Source organism: Oryzias latipes, chromosome 21, assembly GCF_053564925.1.
Source record: "Oryzias latipes strain Hd-rR chromosome 21, Olatipes_Hd-rR_3.1".
NCBI lineage: Eukaryota > Metazoa > Chordata > Actinopteri > Beloniformes > Adrianichthyidae > Oryzias > Oryzias latipes.
Window position 1 is genome coordinate 19,927,399 of NC_136257.1, and position 20,711 is coordinate 19,948,109.

General features: G+C 37.8%; 1 protein-coding gene across 2 annotated transcripts in view; it reads right to left on the reverse strand.

Annotated features, from left to right (window-relative positions):
• Positions 1-20,711, reverse strand: part of LOC101161682 (ephrin type-A receptor 6) — a 203,896-nt gene that overhangs the window by 142,722 nt on the left and 40,463 nt on the right. For both annotated transcript variants that reach the window (XM_078939863.1, XM_023951152.2), the window contains one exon: positions 3,209-3,872. In XM_078939863.1, coding sequence (XP_078795989.1) covers positions 3,209-3,872 — 664 coding nt within the window. The remainder of the gene's footprint in view (positions 1-3,208; positions 3,873-20,711) is intronic.

Here is a 20,711-nt window from a genome sequence, read left to right on the forward strand (position 1 = left end):
TAATATCAATGAAGGAGTTTTTATTTAGAGTCATTCTTTTACGTTTTCTTCAATGACAAAACCACAACTTTATAAATGAAAGTTCTCCTTTTGTTCAGCCATTATAGCATGTTCACTGAAAGTGTTTTACACAACTAAATACAATTAGTTTAGAAATTAATTTGAAAAAAAAGATCATGGATTTAAATAAAACCGTGTATTTAAAATATGATCAAAAAACAATATAATAAAGTTGAAGTGCGTTTTCAATAGTACTAAATACACTTGAAACATGAATAAGTCAAGAATAAAACAGACAAAAAATGACAAATTCAAACAAAATGTCAACTTGCAATCGAATCAAATGCTGTATATTGGCTTTAATACGTATGGCTTTAATACCCAAACTGTATTGAACTCTATTCATTGTGATTTTCTTAGTTTATGAGAACCTGCTGTCACATTATAGGTACACTGGGTGGGAGGTAATCTCGGATTACAACCTACAGTTTACACAGGCCCTGGATACATTAGTTTTTGCTGTCGAACATTCAAAGTTTTAAGGCTTTTTTGTGAAGTACACAACTGACTACATTGCTCTAAAGCCTAGGATCCATGACAGATTCAACACAAATAAAGATTTTAAGCTTCAAAAGAAAAAGAAAAAATATTATTAACCAAAAAAATCAAAAAGCCCTAAAAGTCAAAGATTGAAACCTTGACTCCCTTGTGCTTACTATCGAGTGTGAAAAAACTTTAAAATTGGAGCCATACAACACTTTTTTGTGAAATATGTAGAGTGTGCTACATGTATGTATTTAGTGTAGACATGCATATATCAAATCACCACAAGCCTTTAAAAGCAGTGGGAAAGCTCTGTCAGCCCGTTAACAAACCTAAACAGGTAAAATATGTCCAACACAAGAGGCCCTCAGCTCTCATCTGTTTGCCTAGCTGTTGGACAGGACAAGTTAAAAGAAAAAAAAAAAAAAAAAAAACAAACCTAAACAGGAAAATATCCAACATTATCTCCTCCTAATCTCCAGAGAAGCAGCAGAACAAATCAATGCTATCAGAGAGAAAGAAAAATATGAGTGGGAGTCAAAAACTGCAGAAGAAATATATGTGTAAAAATAATTATTAATACTTTTGTGAATTTAGAGCAACAAGGCGTCTGTACTTCTGAAAACACAAAAAGCTGAGGGTCTGAGTCTTCATCTCCTTAATAAAGAAACATTTCTGCAGCATAATTTGTGTTTGCTGCCATATGACTTTTAAACCGTTGTCATAGATAGTGTATAAAAGTCTGAAAAACGTGTTTTTGCCTCTGTCACATGCACCCATACGGAGGTTGACCAGTCATGAAAATGAAACGTTGTGCGTGTGGCACATGTATCGTGAAGTATTTGTAATGCAAAAGCAAGCTGCCCCTACTTATGAAGTATGGATGCTGTTGTACCATGTCCTTACAACACACTATTTGCTACTGAGGTGCACGCACTGGCTTCTTACTGACAGTGTGGAAATGCGCATGCACGGGGTGTGCACGTGATGCGTACGTGATCAGGGGATGCCCATAGGCTGCCCACACAAACAATGCTCTGATTTCCTAAATTCAAACAGCCAGGCTACATGCAAGAAGCGTGCACTTTCCATTGGAACAACACATGCTCCGCATAGTACACAGAATTTGGGGGGGTTAAGAAAATAAAAATAAAAACAATTATATGCCTGTGTCTCACCCACTCAGTGGCGGTTCTACACTGACTTACCCCCCGGGCGAGTAACCCCCCCCGCACACAAACAAATTTGACGACAAATTTGACATGTGGGGGCCTAAATACATGTTTACATGAAAAGAAAAGACACGTAATAAAAATGTCTAAAACAGTTGATAAAGACAGACATTATTTGCACGAGCTGAGTAGTCTAAAGGCACACGATGATCAGGTGTTGCACAATCGAGGCTGCAGGTCGGTGCGCAGTTCCACCTCGCTGCCTGTGCCCACTAGCCCTCCCCTTTTTCTTCACAAACATTTGGGGCTCCTTCTCAAAGACAGGAGCCTGCAGCTGCGGGGGCGCTAATTCGGTTTCAGGCTGTTACAAAGTCGGCGATATAATAGATAATTGAAAAACCCATAGTGGCACAATTTTTTTTTCCTTCCAAGCACGGGGAAGGCGCCCCCTTTAAATTTGAGCGCTGGGCAATTGCCCGTTCCTAAAAACACTACTGCACCTACTGCACCCTTTCTTACCCTCGCATTGTCTAAGTTTTGCTACGACCCGTTGCTTAGGTATGCCTCTATAAAACATGTGTATGAACATTTTCGCTTTATGAGTTCAGTGAGCATTCTACAATCTTAATATTTTATGTGAGCCACCTATGTGTCCAGTTAGGATTGACCCATTTTTTTTGCCTACGGGCAGCCGATATCCACCGTAGGGGCAGTTGTGACTTAGACTTTCTTAAAATAGTGTCTTTACAGTTTGTCTTCACATTTTTTGACCAATACCGGTACTTAATATCATTAGTAAATGTGAAGAAAAATCAGAAAAGGATTCAAGATAGAATCAAGATAAGGTTAGAATCAATATAGTTTAAAAATTATTATCTGAAGTCATGGAACAAAAAAAAATCTTTTAGGTGTTAATTGTTAAACCATCAAAAGTCTTGAGAATTTGCAAAGATTTTTAATTGTCTAAATAATTCTGATTATGCTGTAAAATTCTTCCTAATTTTCTTCAATGGTTTTTCTGTTTTTAGTTTCTTTGATGTAATCAATAATTTAAATAAGGCCATTAGCAAAATGCAAACATAATCTAGTTTTACAGAAAAAATCTAGATGGATTGAATTATTGCTGCTATTGTTAATAAAGCTCTGTCTGAAGTTTTAAATTTTTTTGTGTTGCACTTTGAGACAAACTTGGTTTTGAACTGTTGCTTTATGCATAAACTGCATTGATCACATACAATATCTATGTGAACACTGAGAGAATGTGTGTCCTAATTTCACTTTATGTTCATACAACTTTAGACAACACAAGTGCAACACAAAATAAGCAAGAATTTTAGTTAGCTTTCATTATCAGGTTTCATGTTCCCCTCAAAAACCTTTTATTTCGTGCAAAATTTGATAAGCATGTTGAAATGAATGCTTCAGAGGTGGATGTCATATTGACATTGACAGATCCACAATTGACAAAATGAAAAAAAAGTGCAAAGACTTACCAACACATGATCCATCAATTTCCTCATATCCCACACTGCAAACGCATCTTCCCAAAGGGACCAACCAGTCTCCATCAGCTCCACAAAACAGCTTGGGTGTATCTCTCTCCTCAGCATGGTCAATACACGCGCCTCTCACCTCTACCAACGAGGAAGAATCCATGCGAGGCACTGTGTCTGGAAATGATGCCAGGTTCCTCAGAGTGAATGGACATTTTTTATAATAAACCCTGACCGAAACCAATGCAATGCAAGCACCAATGTCCTGGAATGCCAGATAAAACCCCTTCTTCCTTATAGGTCCCACTTCACGCACTTCAGTGTTTAGTTTGAGGATGCGATCTCCCAGATCCATCTGAGTGAAGCTCTCATCAGCAGCTATGGTGTCAATCTTTTTGTATGGTGCTGGGTTAAACTTGACACCGTGAGCTTCGTCTGTTTCATGGTAAAAAAGGTTGAAAGTCTCCTTACAGGTGCCAGACACCCAAGGAATAGAGTTGCAGTCTCGCAAGGTGAAGCGCAGTTCCACATAGACCTTTTGGGCTGCTTGTCGGGAGATCCAGTTGGACCGAAGCCAGTTGTTCTGATTGGGTTCCATAACGCTGCACACCTGAAAAGTATGGATGGGTCTGTTGTGCTCGTCCATCTCTGTGATAGCATCCCACTGCAGGAGAAGAATTTGAAAGGACAGAAAAAAACATTAGCAGAGTTAAATCTTTAATACTATTTTTACTAGAAAGATTCTACAACAGTGTATAGGCAGGAGGAATGTAATGACTCATTTCAACAAAAATTTGATTCGTATCATAATTTGTGGTTGACGATCAATTCCTAGTCGATATTGGTTTATTTTGAACAACTGGATCCGATTCCATCACCTAAAATGTATCCAGGACATCTTTAGCCAAAACTTTAACCAGTGAGACTCAGAGGTAAATACCTGGTACTACTGAACAGTGCAGGTGAGGTTTTCCTCGTGGTTTTTTTTGCAAGATAATCAAGTGTAAATTAAATTTGTGTAAAAATAAACGAGTAAACAAGAATTAATGGAAAATCCATTGTCACTTCAGTTTAATAAAGTTCTGTTGTTTTTCCACATCAAAATCACACAAACTGAACATTATTAGAACATTTAACCACACTGTGCGATCACATCTTTGCAAAATCCAAAGTGTTTCCACACATTGGACTGTAATGATGGCTTGTTAATTTTTAATGTCATCACATGTGTGTTGTCTTCTGTGATGGCTCTTAGTAGTTTTATGTGATAAATGCATGAACCTTCAATGCCTCAGTCCAAATAGTTTTTTTTTACCAAGATCAATATAAATAATTTATTTCATTTTGAAAGACTTTATAATGATAAAGGGCGATTCGGTTAACAAGTTGTCGCAGACAGATCGATCTGGTTTGATCGTGGGAAAATAAATTGATGTGTTGATTAAGGTGATTGCTACACCCCTAATGGACAGTGTTTAGAATTGATTTACCTTATTAATGGATCTGAAAAGCAGTTTTTTATTAATTCAAATGTTGCACTGTTTTTGTAGAAGGATGACTGACTTCAGCTGTTTGGTCAGTTTTACAATCAGCCCTCTGCTGATGCGATCAGGAAACATGTAACCAGGGAGTTGATGTGAATGAAGTTAATAGGGGTTTTTCACCCCTAGGACCTGGATTGCTCTTTTGTTTTATTAGAGTGGGAACTGGCTAAAGGAATGACCCCAAACCCACCAAACATTGACCTCTAGCAGTTAAATTGCCTGCCAGGGAAAAGGAGCTCTCAAATCACATTGGTAGCAGAGCGCCATTGGATCTGCCACAAGAGGCAGGGTTTGCTTTAATGTGATAATGCATTTTATTTGAACAGATGCTAGCATGAGAATGCTTCAGGAATATGTTATGTGTGACTGGGCTAAAATTACAATAACCACAAATGATAACCTTTCGTGTTTTTACAGAAACCACAGAGCACCAAGTGTAGGAGTGGGTTATTTAACTTTAATATGGCCAAAGTCAGTAAAAACAACATACAGAACATAATTAAAAATACCTATGTTTCAGGTATGAAACCCACAAGTCAGCGACTGCATGGCAGTAGATGAACCAACCCTCTTTTCTCTCCATGACTGTAGACGAGTGCCAGACTGTTTAGAGCTGAATATGAAGCGTCAACCTTTTAATTACCAACTAAAACACTTATGTCAGTGTCATTCCATAATTAAATGTAAACTGACTGTATCACACATACAAATAGTCTCAGGTTTCAATGATAATTTCTGTGCAGAAGAGATCCCTTTAGCTCATTAAATGCAGGGTAAAAAAAGGTCCTTTATGACAGTTGTGGTGTACCTGCAAGCTTATTTTCCAACTATACTTGGCTGATAGCTTGCATATTTAATAGACTGTTTTTTCACTTGGCTAATATTACCTCTTGATGAGAGCGGGAATTGAAGCCTAATGTTTGCTTTCACCTGCTCATTATCCTTTTTAATAACATGTTCTAATTCAATCAACCACAGTCTGGAGGCTTGAATATGCTCTTCCCTCAAGGAGTAATTATAGAATTATTGCCAGTTTGATTTTCGTTAGATGTCATGTTGTCTATCACAGAAAAAGAATAAATTATGGCGAAAACATTTCAAGGTTTAAACTAGCAAAAACCAACAAACACATTGGAAAATAGATTAAAAGGCCTGGCAAATAGGATAATTTTGCTTCAAATATAAGTTACATAAGTCATTGAAGCCAATAAATGCCATCCATCCATCCATCCATCCATCCATCCTAACCCGTTTTATCCCTGACGGGGTCACGGGGCTGCCGGAGCCTAACCCAGCTGTTGTTGGCCAAATGTGGGGTACAACCTAACCAGGTCGCCAGTCTGTCACAGGGCCACAATCACACAACTACACACATTCTCATTCACACCTAGGAACAATTTAGTCATCAACTCACATGTTTATGGAAAAAAAAAAGAATTTTAATGAGCATATTGTATTCACATTGATTACAATGTTTAATCCAAATTCATGTACGCTGCTTCTCTTTCAATGCGCATCAAATTTGCTTCTCGACGCTTTTCCAAAATAACATTCATAAACTAGATACTCTCGCTCCATCAGGAGAAGTTACCATCTAAAGTTTTTGGCCGCATATTAGATGGGATTTTTGTCTGGAAATATATCCATAATTTGCAAGGCAAGAGAGACATGGATGATGTTGAAAGATTGGTTTTGATTATTTTAATGAGCTCTACTAAAGCATTGGTAAAATGATCATAAAATCATTCAGAGAATTTCCAAGTGCAGTGAGGTTCACCATCCACTGCAGGTGCTGCGTCTGAATGATTGCCGCTTTCAGCAGCATTACTGTCTCTCTGTGACCCAGTTTGACAACTTGCTGTCCCACATTATTCCAACAATAAAAACAAGAACAGAATGAAAGAACTTTTTTGTTATGGGAATAAAAAAATAAATAAATTAAAGTTCAAGGGGAGGTTGATGAGATTCTCATCTGTGTTAGTTTTTGACTCCACCAGCTGCCTCTTCTTCTCCGCTGCTGTCAGTGGAAAATACTGATGCACCAACAGCTACACTGCCCTCTAGCGGTTGTTATTGGGAAAATAATGAACATGTGTGCCTATTTATTTTGTTGCACCTATCACATAACATAAGTTGCTCGGCCAAAATATGCAAAAAATGGCAACTTTTCCTCAGAAAAATATAGTGATAGAAGAAGTCCCACGAAGGGTCAATTAACGGCAGCCTAAAGAAAAATGAATGAATAAATAAATGAAAATATAAAAAAATAGAAACAAACATAATGATCAATAATTTTGAGCGATGTCTTCAAACTGTTTTTTATCTTAATTACAGGAATTTGAATTTAATACCACTTTTTTTTGTTTTTTTGTAAATTTTGCATAATCTGGTTAGCTTAGCCATTGGCAGAGCAGCGAAACTTAGTTCTTCAGCGAAAGGCCTTGCCACTGTCTTTTGCTCTTTGAATTGCTCTGTTTTAACAATCAGGGACACTGAAAATATCAAACTGTTGAATTTTTTAGTTTATCCTCACAGAGCTTCGTAAACAACTTAGACAGAACAACAACTTTATGAAGACTGATGACAAAAATTGGGTTTTTAAAGGTTCAAAAACTGATGCTTACTTTTTCAGACTAAAAATAAAAAAAATGTAAAAAGCATGCAGTCATAAATCTCTAGGAAAATGGTTGTCACATTTTGAAAGGCGTCTCTCATGCACACCCTTTTTTCAACCCAACAGCGATAAGATTTATGAGCAGGAATGTTTAATAGTTTTAAATGTTGCAAACAATGGTGTTAATTAAGGACAAAAGCGCTCATGTACCAATTCAATGTAGGCACGCGTAAAGTATCCAGAGTTGAGCAAAAATCACTCTGTTGCTAGATAAAGTTTCCTTTTTTATAAGCAACATTTGTGCTGAGTATTTCAAAAGACACGTTGCAGCTCGTCAATTCAAATGGCTAAACAACATTGTGTTGACTTTCACCAACTTTAACGAAAATATTTACTGATGCACCAACTTTAACCTATCAAAATTACTTGCTTTAAATTTTATAGTCCTAAATTGTAAAAATAAAGTGTATGCTTGTCTTATACAAAAGATGCTCCAACGTATTCTGCAGTATGGGACAGGACTTCCTTTACCTACTTTGATTGCCGTTACTTTATGGTGGATGACACAAAAAATGTTCATGTTCTGTAACCCTTGTGCTATCCTAGGTACTTTAACATTGGGAGTGGGGTCATCTAGACCCCACAAGACAGTGCGCTAAACCTCTTTTCTTCAAAGATTTGTGATCTTCACTGGTGTCCATGTGTTACATGAAATACTCTTCACCTTTATCCACCTGTGTCATGCTAAGGAATAGGGAATTCATGAGATTTGCATTCCTTTGACATGTTACACCTCCTTCAACTGCAGGTGGCAGACATGCGCAAGTATTAGGTAAAGACTTGCACATTCAACGCGCATTCAAGAATGCATGTTTGGTGCGCTTAAGAACTCGTGCCACATGCCCAGTGTGAACGTATCATCACTCATATTTTTTAAAGCAAAGTTCCAATTCCCAACACACCCCTGTCTAATGGGGAACCAGTATACCCTTGATGAACATCAACAAAAAGTGATTTAATCACTTAATTTGGTAACCTGAGTGCATATTTGAAGAAGAAATAATGCAACCCCTAGAGCTCTAAGACCTTTTTTTTTAACAACTTTAAAAAATATAGCAAGAGCATTACTGGAAAAAAAGTACATTATTACAGTTGACTATTATACCTTGGCTTAGTAAGATAATATTTGACATTACTGTTTGATAATAAACATAATAGATGATTTGATGAAAGGTTATTGTAGAATTTAATTGTGAAATAAGTTGTTTTTATTATTATCATTGTTTAATTGTATTTTTAAATGTTAACTCACACTGACCTTTTTTACCTTTTCAGAAACAGTTGTTTTTTCATCTGTTTCTTACCCCAACTAGGATGAGGGGTTTTACGACATACTGTCCTTAACAGATAAGGAAAGATTGCTGTTTGAACTGAAAACATTCCCAAATGGTTCATTATACGACAACCCTAATGAAACTTTTTAACTTTGTTTCTCTGCTTGGAAATGTAACCTCCTCCTTGGATTCTTAATAACAGGGAGAAGAGCAGTCCTTTGAGAGAGAGAAAGAAGGGTTCTAGGAATCCTCCATCACAATTTTGTCTCTTCTCCCTTATATACAACAAACTTACTTGTTGTTGAGGTTTGCGGTTTCTTATTGTGTTTTTCTTTATTGTCTAGATGCATTCATCTGACATAAAGAGTTTTGCTAATGAAGTTAACAGAGACTGTTCCTAAAACAGATGAAGCAAATGTTAAAACAAAGAGAAGATTTAAAAAAAAAGTCAGATTCTAAAAGAAGCATTATTTGCCCAAATTAACAAAATAATATTATCCATCCATTCAACCATATCTTCTTTATAGTAGGTATATTCAAAATCAAAAGGGGGGCTGAAGTTTATCTTATTTTTTCTACTGTGAGGCTTTTTGGGTGGAGTGCTACTTTAAAGCTTAATAAATAACTCATTTTGGAATATTAGTTAGTCAATGAAGGATTCTACTTGAAGTAAAAATGTATATATATATATATACACACAACATGTATATACACATTTTTTTTTTTTTTTTGGAGATGCTTGGTATAAGATTGAAAAACGAGCTGCAGAGAACCCTTGATGGATCACTGCACACACAGCACAGCTAAAAGTACGACTCCAGAGAACTGCAGATAGGAACTGGAGAAAGCTTCACAAAGACTCACACACAGTCACACACATACAAGGTCAGATATAGCCTTGAGTTTCTCACTTCCAGATATGTTTTATGGTGGAAATGGCTGTCTCCGCTGTAAATGGATTGGGGATGAGAGCTAATATCTTCCAAAAATGAAATTTGATACATTTCTTTTATTATACTTTATCCTTTAATAGGAATGTATTGGATGGGAGATGAGATACAAAGTTAAGAAAAAACAGGAGCAAACAAGGAAATGGAAAAATGAAATCATTTCATTTTGGTTTATGTTCGTGAAAAAGATGGCATCAGAAAACATTACCAAACATGTATGTATGTGAAATTACCTCCATACATATGCAAAACCAGCAGGTTACCACCTTTCACATGAGCTGTAAAGGGGCATCAATCCTATTACTGGACTAAAAATACCACAACCTCAACTATTACTGTGTCAAAAAATTTAACAAATTAATTACATAGAATAAGAGCATTCTTAATGACAGTATCACATTTATGAGCCAATCTTTTCAGTCTTTTTATCTACTATACTGCATGCACTTAATTTAATAAGTAAGTGTGCCTGCTGGTGCATGTACAGCACCTGGCCACATGGTGCGCTGACAATAACCTGCTCCTCAACACCAACAAGACCAAGGAGCTCATTGTGGACTTCAGGAAGAAGAATGGAAGCACCCATGACCCCATCCGCATTAACGGGATGGTTGTTGAACGTGTTTCCAGCTTCAAGTTCCTGGGAACCACCATCTCGGAGGACCTGTCCTGGGCCACAAACACCTCCAGCCTGGTCAAGAAGGCTCACCAGCGCCTTTTCTTCCTCAGGACACTGAAGAATAACCAGCTGTCTTCATCCATCCTGGTGAACTTCTACCGGTGTGCGATCGAGAGCATCCTAACGAGTTGCATCTCAGTCTGGTATGGGAACTGCTCAGTGGCTGACCGCAAGGCACTGCAGAGGGTGGTGAAAACTGCCCAGCGCATCACAGGGACACCACTTCCTGCTCTTGAGGACATCCAGAGGAAACGCTGTCTACGTCGAGCTCGCAGCATTCTCAAGGACTCCTCTCACCCTGACCACGGACTGTTTAACCTCCTCCCCTCCGGGAGGCGTTTCAGGAGCCTCCGGACAAGGACCACAAGATTCAGGAACAGCTTTTTCCCTAAAGCTGTCTCCTTGCTGAACTCTTCCCTCTGACACCCCTAAAACACCCCCCCCACACCACCATAGACCCCCCCCCCCTCTTCAACACTCTGAATCATTTATTTATTCACAACAAGCAAAAACAGTAACTTGTTATTACTTGCACTACTGTCTGTTCATCCAGGAACACTGTATAATCCATCTGCACATTGTAATATTTTCTATGCACTTTACTGTCCATTGCAATACTGTAAATTATGTTCATAGTTCTGCCTATAGTGTTCATACCCTTTTACATAGCCCATCTGTATAGTATATTCATAGTACACCTATCTGTATATCGTGCTTATAGTATTAATATCTGTAAATTATGTCCATAATACTAACCTGTATAGTTATTGTACATACTATAGAACTTTATTCTGTACTTACTGCTTATTGCACTTCTGGTTAGATGCTAACTGCATTTCGTTGCCTTGTACCTACATGTGCAGTGACAATAAAGTTGAATCTAATATAATCTAATCTAATCTGGTGCTGATTTGTGATTTTAAATGGAAAACTACAGTAAAATATTGCATAGTTATCCCAATACTTCACCATCCAACCTAAATTAAAAAACAACAAAACGGTCTGAAAATGGGGATGATTGATGGAAGCCTGAGAGCAAGACCTTTACGATCCAACTCTTTCACACATAAGGAGCAAACCTTTTTAGTGGCCATTCACCCCAGGGTGAGATCCTTTTATTATCACTACGAGTCTCAGAGCCTTTTTTAGACCTGCACTTTTGCTTCACAGCTTCTCTGGTGCCGTTTAACCAAAATGAATTAGTTAATAATCCCAAATATTCCTGTTGTTCTCATACAAAACTATAAAAATGTTTAAAAAGTTGTTCTCTACTTTTTTATTTGGATGTCTTTTTCTGTGAATAACAGCCTGAGACTATTTGCAATAACAGAAACTTCTGTATTTTCCAACTGTTAAAACAAAACTTTGGTTTATATTCCCACCAGGAGCATCCATAGTTCTCCCTTTTTGGTCCAGAATGAGTGCAGAGTATTTTATTTTGTTTGTTTTAAAACTTGTAAGCAGAAAAGCATGTCGATGAAGGTTTTGAGTTGTCCAGCTGGAATTATCTGCGATCAGTCATGTTTACTGGACTTCTTAGAGAGTCGAAAATCTTCTTTTCTCATCCAAGGGACTTCTTCAGTCTGAGGCAAAGTTGGTCAGGAGGCATGCTTTTAAGCTCTAAGAAGGTTTTGCTTCATAAAGTCAACAATCCCGGGGTGGCGTGTATAGAACAACTAATCAGGGTCATAGCCCTGTTGACATGACTAAGCTCACAGATAGCCAGAAACAATCACAGAAGTCCTGCTTGAAGAGGTTTTAGTTGAGAAAATGGTTCTCTAAATTCAATATTTCAGGTCAGACATTTTGTGTCTCTGCAACAGATATTGATGCTAACAAAGCCTGAAGTTAAATCACTTAAAAATGCACGGTCAGTTTTGTTTGTTGTCACTTTTACTGCTCATTGTCAAACCCCTCCCAACTTTTTAAGGAACATCATGAAAATGGAACGTACCATTGTTGTGGGTAGGGTAAGTTTAATGTAAAGTATTTGTAAGGATAACTTAAGTTAAATGCACCTTGTTATGTACGGGTAATGCTGTTGTACGGTACCCTTTATGCAACACTCCAGATGTCAGCAAGGTTCTTGCCGCGGCTCTTCAATGAGAGTGCGCGAAACGGTATGCATTTGCCCATTTTTTTGCCCCGCAGACAGCCCGTATCCACCCATACGGACAGTTGCGACTAAGGCATCAGAAATAAGTAAATGCTCATTACTTGTGTGTCAGTTTTCAGCCTCTGGTGCAGTTTTCTGGTCTGAACCAGATTGAAAGCATTTTTGCATGAATGGAGTTTGAGCTGGGCTGCTCACATCTTAGGGGTCCTTCTCTGTTTGGAGAGTTAGGATAACGTAAAAATGAGGAGTAGCTGAAGTGATAGCCTTTGAATCATGCACCCTCAAGCAGGTGCAGTCTGAATCACAGCTGTTACTGAGCAATATAATGAAAGTTCCTGTAACTTCACCCAAAACTGATGTCACACTCCTCATAAGGACATAGGATGATTCTAAAACAGTTGATAACAGTAAGAAAAGCAGTTTTTAAAATATTTTAAACCTATGTAGCCACTTTCTTAATGCTTCAGTCCATTTCCTGATTGGCTCTAGCAGTCCCGTGTCCCTAAAAGGGATACAGGACCTTTAACCCTTGTGCTATCCTATGACCCCACCCTTACATTGGCGTGTTCTCCCTACCATGACAAAGGTGGATAAAGGTGGAATGATTTCATGTAATCCATGGACACCAGTGAAGATCACAAATCATTGAAGAAAAAAGGGTCAGAGCACTGTCTAGTGGGTCTAGATGACCCAACTCCCAATGTTAAAGTGCCTAGGATCGCACAAGGGTTAAACTGCCACTTAACTGTTCATTCTTACCAAGGATACCAAAAAATGTTTTTCCAAGAAACAGTCAAGTTTAATTTGAGCTCATCTTTAAATGTTGAAAAAAATATGTGGCAACCATTTTGTGTAATGTCGAATAGGTTGTACACACTGGAGTAATTACACACATCGACATATGGTTAACAAACATTTTCATATAAAGTATTGGCTGGTGTAATACAATACTTGTTCAACATCTCTCTTGTATTAAAGTCACAAGATAAAAAAAATCTCTTCAGACTGCATCCTTCTCTCAATCCTGCTGTATTTTCTTTGCTTTTTCATGTCCCTCTATCTAATCTATTTCAGTAGTTTCACTGTTTCCTTTCTCTTCCTTGTGTTTACCTTCAGTTTGTCTTTTTCTTTCCTCCATTGCAGTGTCTATCTTTTTATCCCCAAGCACTTTGTCTGTTGTGCACTTCACTTTTGCGACTGTGTTTGTGTGTGAGAGATACCACTGCCATTGGGATTGAGAGATTTTTATTTAATCATACAGCTTTGCTCTGTGATTGATGACAAAGCACCTCCCCCCCATCTAGTACACGAACACACACACACACACACTTGCACAACAGTAATCGTTATTAGAGAGATGGATGAAGAGTCGACTCACTTGGGATCTTGCTGTCAGCACTCTGATGTTACAAGGAAAAGAAAAACAGGACACAAGCTAAATAGTTTACCAACTGATTAAAATACAGGAAATTGAACAAGAGGGATTCAAATTACACATTTATTCTTTGTTTTGAAAGCATCTTCTGCATATTTGTGAAGACTGAATCCAAATGATGGAAATCACAAATTCATCCAGTATTTTAAATATACCATGTCACATTGATTGTGGTGAAATTTCACTTATTCCATCAGAAGATAAAGATACTTTATTGATCCCAGCTTAGGTAATTCTGTAGAATAGGATGCATCTGATTCCCCCCCCACACACACACACGTTCAAGTGTGAACCAGCAGGTTTCTACAGCACTTTCTTGGTCCCATCGTTTATTTACAGCTAAGGTTTGGATGGAGTTTAGCATAAATCTAGCGTCAGCTGTCACACGGTGATAGTTAAGGGGAGTGGAAGGGTTCGTGTTATGCTTGTCTCGTTAAAACAGCTGTACAAACATGTTTGTGTGCTTGCTGGTCTAAAGAGGACTCATTAGAAAGTGCAGCTTTAGTCGGGGAACTTCGTCAATAACTGGCAACCTTCATCAGGTTGTTGTGCTTAACTGAGTGTCAACAGAAAAATCAATACTTTGATTAGAGAATTATGGAAATAGATTTCTACTGTTTACTTTAGGACTTGCAATTGAATTACTAAGAGTTTGCTGATGAGGTGTATTGGCTGTAGAAAACCCTGCTTAACAATATTGAATATGCCAGAAATCTGCTATGTTGATACCTGCTGAAAATCAAATAGAAACTATACAGCTGTTCATTTCCATAAAGTCACTCGACATACGATGAGGCCCAGGTTATTGTTTAGTTCATATCCCTTTATGTGTCTTTAGGGCTACATTTGTTCTAAATATTATACGTAAAATAATTATCTTAAACACTAACATTATTTCTAGCCTTGTTGTTTATTTACTAATGAATAGACAGTAGAGCAGTTGTACACTCAATTACTTATGTTCTAAATAGTTTTTTTATTTTATACATTTCCCCAGTGGTCTTTTAATCATAATCTTGCCACTTTTGGCCAAAATCAAAAAACCTGTTTCATTTTCTAGGACATAGTTTCTGCAGAGCGGCATGAGTCCATTAAAGTTTTGGGATGTTGTTAGTGACAGTGTTTTACAGTGAAGCACTTTGTGATTTTATCTTGAAAGGTGCTATACAAATAAAGTTTATTATTATATAAATTCCCTTTGAGTTGTGGGTGAGACTATTGATACAGAGCAACCCTGCCCCCTTCCCCTCCCCATTTCAGAGGAGGGACCTTGTAGCCCACCCAGCATATTTTCTACGTCACAAATAAGATATTTTTTAATCAGAATGTTTTCATCTGCTCATGATTCACAATGATTTGAATAAAGAAATAAATCTGTGACATCCATCATCAGAAAAATGCCACAAGAACATGTTTAAAGCGATTGCTTTTTTTAAATCAAAGTGGGTCTTTGTAAACCTGGCCCAAGAATTTGTATTTATTTTCTTTACTGATTTTATTAAAATAATTTTCCTAAACATAATTTGCATTCCCAAAGGTTGGCATTGTAAAAAGGATCCAGCCTGCTAACTTTTTATTTTTAAATATAAAATTCAGATCCGTCATTTATTATTATCAGTAGTATTTTTTTTAATCAAAATATTCTTTGACATCTTTTACATTATGGTTGTCTCAGGCATGGCCGAGATTAATAGAGCTGTCATTGTCATGAGATTTCCACAACAAGTCAGAGCTCAGAAAGGCAGAAAACAGCCTTCAACTTAGATTATAACACCAATAAAGGAAGTGAAGAGAAGAACAGCCCTCTGACTATATTTCACGATCTAATGCATATACCCTCCTTGAATGTTTGAGATGGTAAAAAGTGCAAAAAAAAGTCCTTGAAACAACTTCTAAAACTCTGCTTCAGAACTCAGCCTCCATTCATTTCACTCCCCCAAAAATAAGTTTCCCGCAAAGTTTCCTGGTTTCGGATGTTCCAAGCCTCATGGTCAGAGCGCTGCCTTTTACATCCGTGAAACCAGAGCTTTGTGCTTGTATGAACTCTTCTTAGATGACCTTTTATTTGAATGCGTTCTTAGAGGAGTGATTAATCTATTTAAAGCAAGACAAACCACTACACCATTCCATCCTGTCTTGCACACACACTATCCTATTGCCTGTCAACACTGCTAAATCAATAGTAGCGAGTGAACAGGGCAGAGCAAATGAAATCCAAACACCCTGTTCTCCTCTCATTCCTGCATCCATCACAGTGGATGTGGAGCTAACAGGGTGGATGGAGTTAAAGCTCCCATCCGTCATCCCTGTGGTGATATCAGATCTGCTGGTCATCTAAGTTCAATCAAAGATGGACAGGAAGAAAAGTGCATTCTTTTTCGTGTTGAATACTTTTTAAAGTCTCTAAAAGGCATTCAATGTCTTCACTGTAAAATCTTCCACTTCATTTGTTTACATTCAGTCATTTAGAAAAATGTTTTATTTTATACAGTCTAACAAATAAATGCAGAGATGTAAACAAGATTCACTAGCTGTGTAAAGATTCAAAGTTAGAAGTGGAGTTTCTTCTAAATCTTCTTAAAGGGATCTTCTTATCATGGTATTTGTAAGTCTTTAAAAGTAAACAATATCCATGTATATGATGCTTTTAGCACAGAAAAAAACACACTTTTATATTAAATATTTGTTATTTTCCTGAGCTCTTTTCCAACCCGGTAGTAAGACGCCTTGATCTCTGAGGCTTTTATTCCTTGTGGGTTACGCTCATTTCATGACGTCGGCAGTGTGTCTGCACCTCGCCCAAGAACACAAAACAACATCCAAACTTATAAAAAGATGGATGTGCATATTGTGCATATAAAAGAAATGTGTTTGCCTATCACCACTGACTCCAAGGAGAAAGTGGGTGTGTGTGTAAACCTGGGGGTGGTGCTGGTAGCACAGGTTCTTCCTGGAAGGGGCTGTTCACTCACTGGTCTACGTCAGGTCGTGAGAATGAGGGAGGGGCTTGGGCTCAGAGCGGATGTTTTTAGAAGAATATTCAAAAATGCATGAACGGATCAAAATCCCACTTATGACTTTCTTTTCATGAAGAACATTATAATACACCTAAAAGTTCAAAAAAATTATTTTGCGCATTGGCCCTTTAAAGAACAAAGTTACTCTTTTTTACTGTTAGCTAGGTTTTAAAGATATGGATGAATTAACGCTTCAGTTTTGACTTATTGTAAACTATAGTTTTGCCTTTTTGTTAGTTATCTAAATCCTGCTGTGTTTGTACACATGTGAAGAATAGTTAGAAACTGCCTTTAACTTTTATTACACTAATGGTTTAAACTTAATTCACTGAGCACTTATTGTCATCTCAAAATTATATTACATTTGAAGACAGCACAGCCAAGCTATTGTTTTCACAGTTTATTCTCATCCTCCCTTTTTTCTGTGCATATGTGATCTGCTGAGCAGGCCTCAGACTTATCTTCACTTTAGCCTTGGAGCTTCTCTCCAGCAGTAACCTGTGGGCGTGATTTTCACACGAGGTCCATCAGACGATCTTCTGAATATGCAAATGCAGGGTTTTTATACTAAGCCCATCCCTGAGCTCGTTGGTTCGGACTTTGAATGCACCATGTTCATCTGTCTGTCCCCTTCGTGTTTGTGCGAGGTAAAACCTCCACAAAAGCTAAGTAACTGTCTCTGAGTCATTATTCATTATTTCTGTGTGCAAGAAACTGACGAGTACAAACCTAAAATTTAATACAGTCCTTTCTAGAGAATCCAGTTTCTTCACAACACACATTGTGTTATTGTGCAGCCTCAAGTATGTGTAGGTTGCTCCTTTGTTGTGTGGTGCAAGAAACAAAAAAGTAAGGGTTACAAATAGAGGTTTTGCCTGTTTTGGTGTGAAAAACCCCGTTAGGATGCCAAAGTTCTCAGAACTTTAATATAATTGCAGATTTAACCAACTACATATTCAAAAGCCATTTTTTCCGACTTTTTCAAAATTAACATGTGAAGAAAGAAATAAACATCTGACAAAAAGAGGAGACTATTGGATTTTTTCCAAGGACACACAGGTGATGCTGCTAAACTCTTTTCCTTCATGTGTCACTTTGGTCAGTGTTGTCAAAAAAAAGTGATTTGAGACAGGAAAAAAAAGGGGCAGTTTCATATTTCTTACGAATAAACATATTTAAAATGTCCTCAAGCACGGGAGCTGGAAAAACCGTGAGGACAAAAAGAAAGTGTGTACGTGGGGGGGGGGGGGGGAGGCTACACAGCAGCTTCTGCACCATGATGCTCACAACCATCCATCAAGATTTTATTGATTTCCCCACAACACAGCTCATCTACACAAAATGAATTTATCTTGTGAAGTCCAACATATTGAACATTACTTCTTTAAAAATACGACACAGTAGCTGATGATTAATGTTAATAAGTGGTAAACATAAACATAAACAGCAGATACCAATGTGGAAATAACCTTTATATAACAATGTTTAGACATAAACTAAGAAGAGGGTTAACACATCAGGGTTTAGTGTTAAAATCTTTTGCCATCTAGTATTTAATTCAGCACTCAAAGCACAATCAAGAACAGTATAATATCTATTACTAGTTTGGCCTCTTGAGGAGGCTTCAATCTATTAACACTGCTGTGCCAGCCATAGATCACTCTTCCTGCTGCTGTAAATCCATCAGTGCTGACACTAATGAATGCAAAGCTTTACCTTTGCCCCTTTGATCAATTGAAAAAAGCTAATTTGTATTTTGACAGGCTTCATTTTGTGAATGAACGAACGAACAAAGGGAAACGATACAAAGTTCTGAGTCTGACTTAATATCAGACCTGGCAACGCAGAAAATGTGAGCCTGTTGCTGCGCTCACACCAAATGCAATTCGCCCACCAAATTCGCGTTGGTCTCTTTCGACGTACGTCAAATTCGTTTCAGATGAGGCGTCTTCTTTGACGAGGTGTCTTATTTGCTAAAGTTCTGACATTTGAACTCTCGAAGTTATAGCGCCTCATGCTCAAATCTCACCGCAGGACACCTGATCGTTTCTTTACATTTACTTAACATTAAAACTGGCTGCTCCTAACAAGCAAATTGCATTTGGTGTGAACGCAGCTTTACACAGTGTAGTCGTGGTGCGGGTACAACTCAGGCTCTTTACTTCTATTGATACATTAGCAAAGATCAGATTATCCACTAAATATGACCATCTACATCACATATAATAATACCACAAAACCCCAAAACCACCTACACTTCCATTTTGGTAGTGTCCTCTCTGTTGTTGTAACAAACAAAGACAAACTGAGTTGATACAAAACATTCACTTTAACCACTTTGTACATTTATGCATCAGAATTTTCATTCAGGCATGCTTCAGAGTTTGAATCTGTTCTTTAAGTCAAACCTGCCCCAATTTCCGGATGCAAAGTCATGTTAGATTGCATAAAGAAATATTAAAAGCTGCTTAAAAATGTTTGCATGGTGTTCAATTGTACGGAATTCATATAGTATCAGTGAAGGGTGTTCATTTCAATTTTCTGTTTGTTTTTCCTTTTGCTGCAGTGAATTACACGATTTGCACAAGCGATTTGGCTACAGCTTTATAGCAGACACCCTTTCTGACTGGGCAAATTTGCAGGGGAAAACTAAAAAGCACCCCCATGTGGTTGCTGTAATCTACAACATCCAATAGTCCCTGCTGCCCTCTTATCTGCGAAGCAACCAGGTCCCACCCTGCTAAGCTTCAAACAAGATGGGCATATCCCGGGTGGCATGGCTGTGCACAGGTTGAAGTTCGTAACCCTCAGACTACCAACAAAAAAAACAAAAAAAATTGTCCACATCAAATTATTTTAAATCAACCAAAAACTACAATCGTTAAAGATTCCCCTCTTCGCATATGGTATTACCGAAAAGCCCCAAGCGTCCTCTGGAGATACCAATAGGACTTAATCCAGTACAGAGAACAATATTGCATTGCTGGGTTTCAGACGGATAATTACACTTTTTTTCAGATAATTTACAATCTAGCCTCAGTTTTATGTACACTGTGCACTTACAATGATAAATTAATGTCTGAAAAGGTTTTAGTCCAGGGTGAAAAGGGTCACTGTGCGAGGAGGCAAACACAAGCTTCAGTTCATCTGAAGGGGACAGTTCAGGAGTAACTCAACTCGTCACTTGATCATCTAGGTTTGGTTTTCTTTTTTCTTTACCATGATCTTTGATTGAAAACTGAATGTTTGAATGCACTCTGATCAGGATATGCAGACATGCAACTGTGCTGACTGCAGGTGATGTTGGGAGATTAGTTAGTCCATTGTCACAACTCTGCTTTTTGCTTTTGCTCTACAATGATGGCATGATCTCACACTGAAACATTCTATGTGTTCTGCATTTAAACAACCCTCTGAGAGTATATATAAATAGTTTACAGTGGTCAACACATGCTAAATATTATATTGTATCAGAACAGGGACTTAAATTAAGTGTTAGATTTTGGTGCCTTTATGACTGTAAAACCTATTTTGGTTTAAATTTAAGTGCTTATTGTAAAACACAGTAGAGCCAGAGCAGCAGTTTGAGTCATCAAAAAGCCTACAAACTCCTACCTCTGTACAAGATGAGCCACAGCTAACAGGTTGAACATCATCTCTTCTCAACGCTTCCTCTCCATCACATTTGCTTAAATGGCTGATATGTCACTCACCTCTACACACACTGTCTGTTTTCCGTCTGAGCTGACACAGACCAGGGACCTCTCGTCTTTTCCCCACCAGCTCAGACAAACTCTGCGTGGGAAAACTCAGA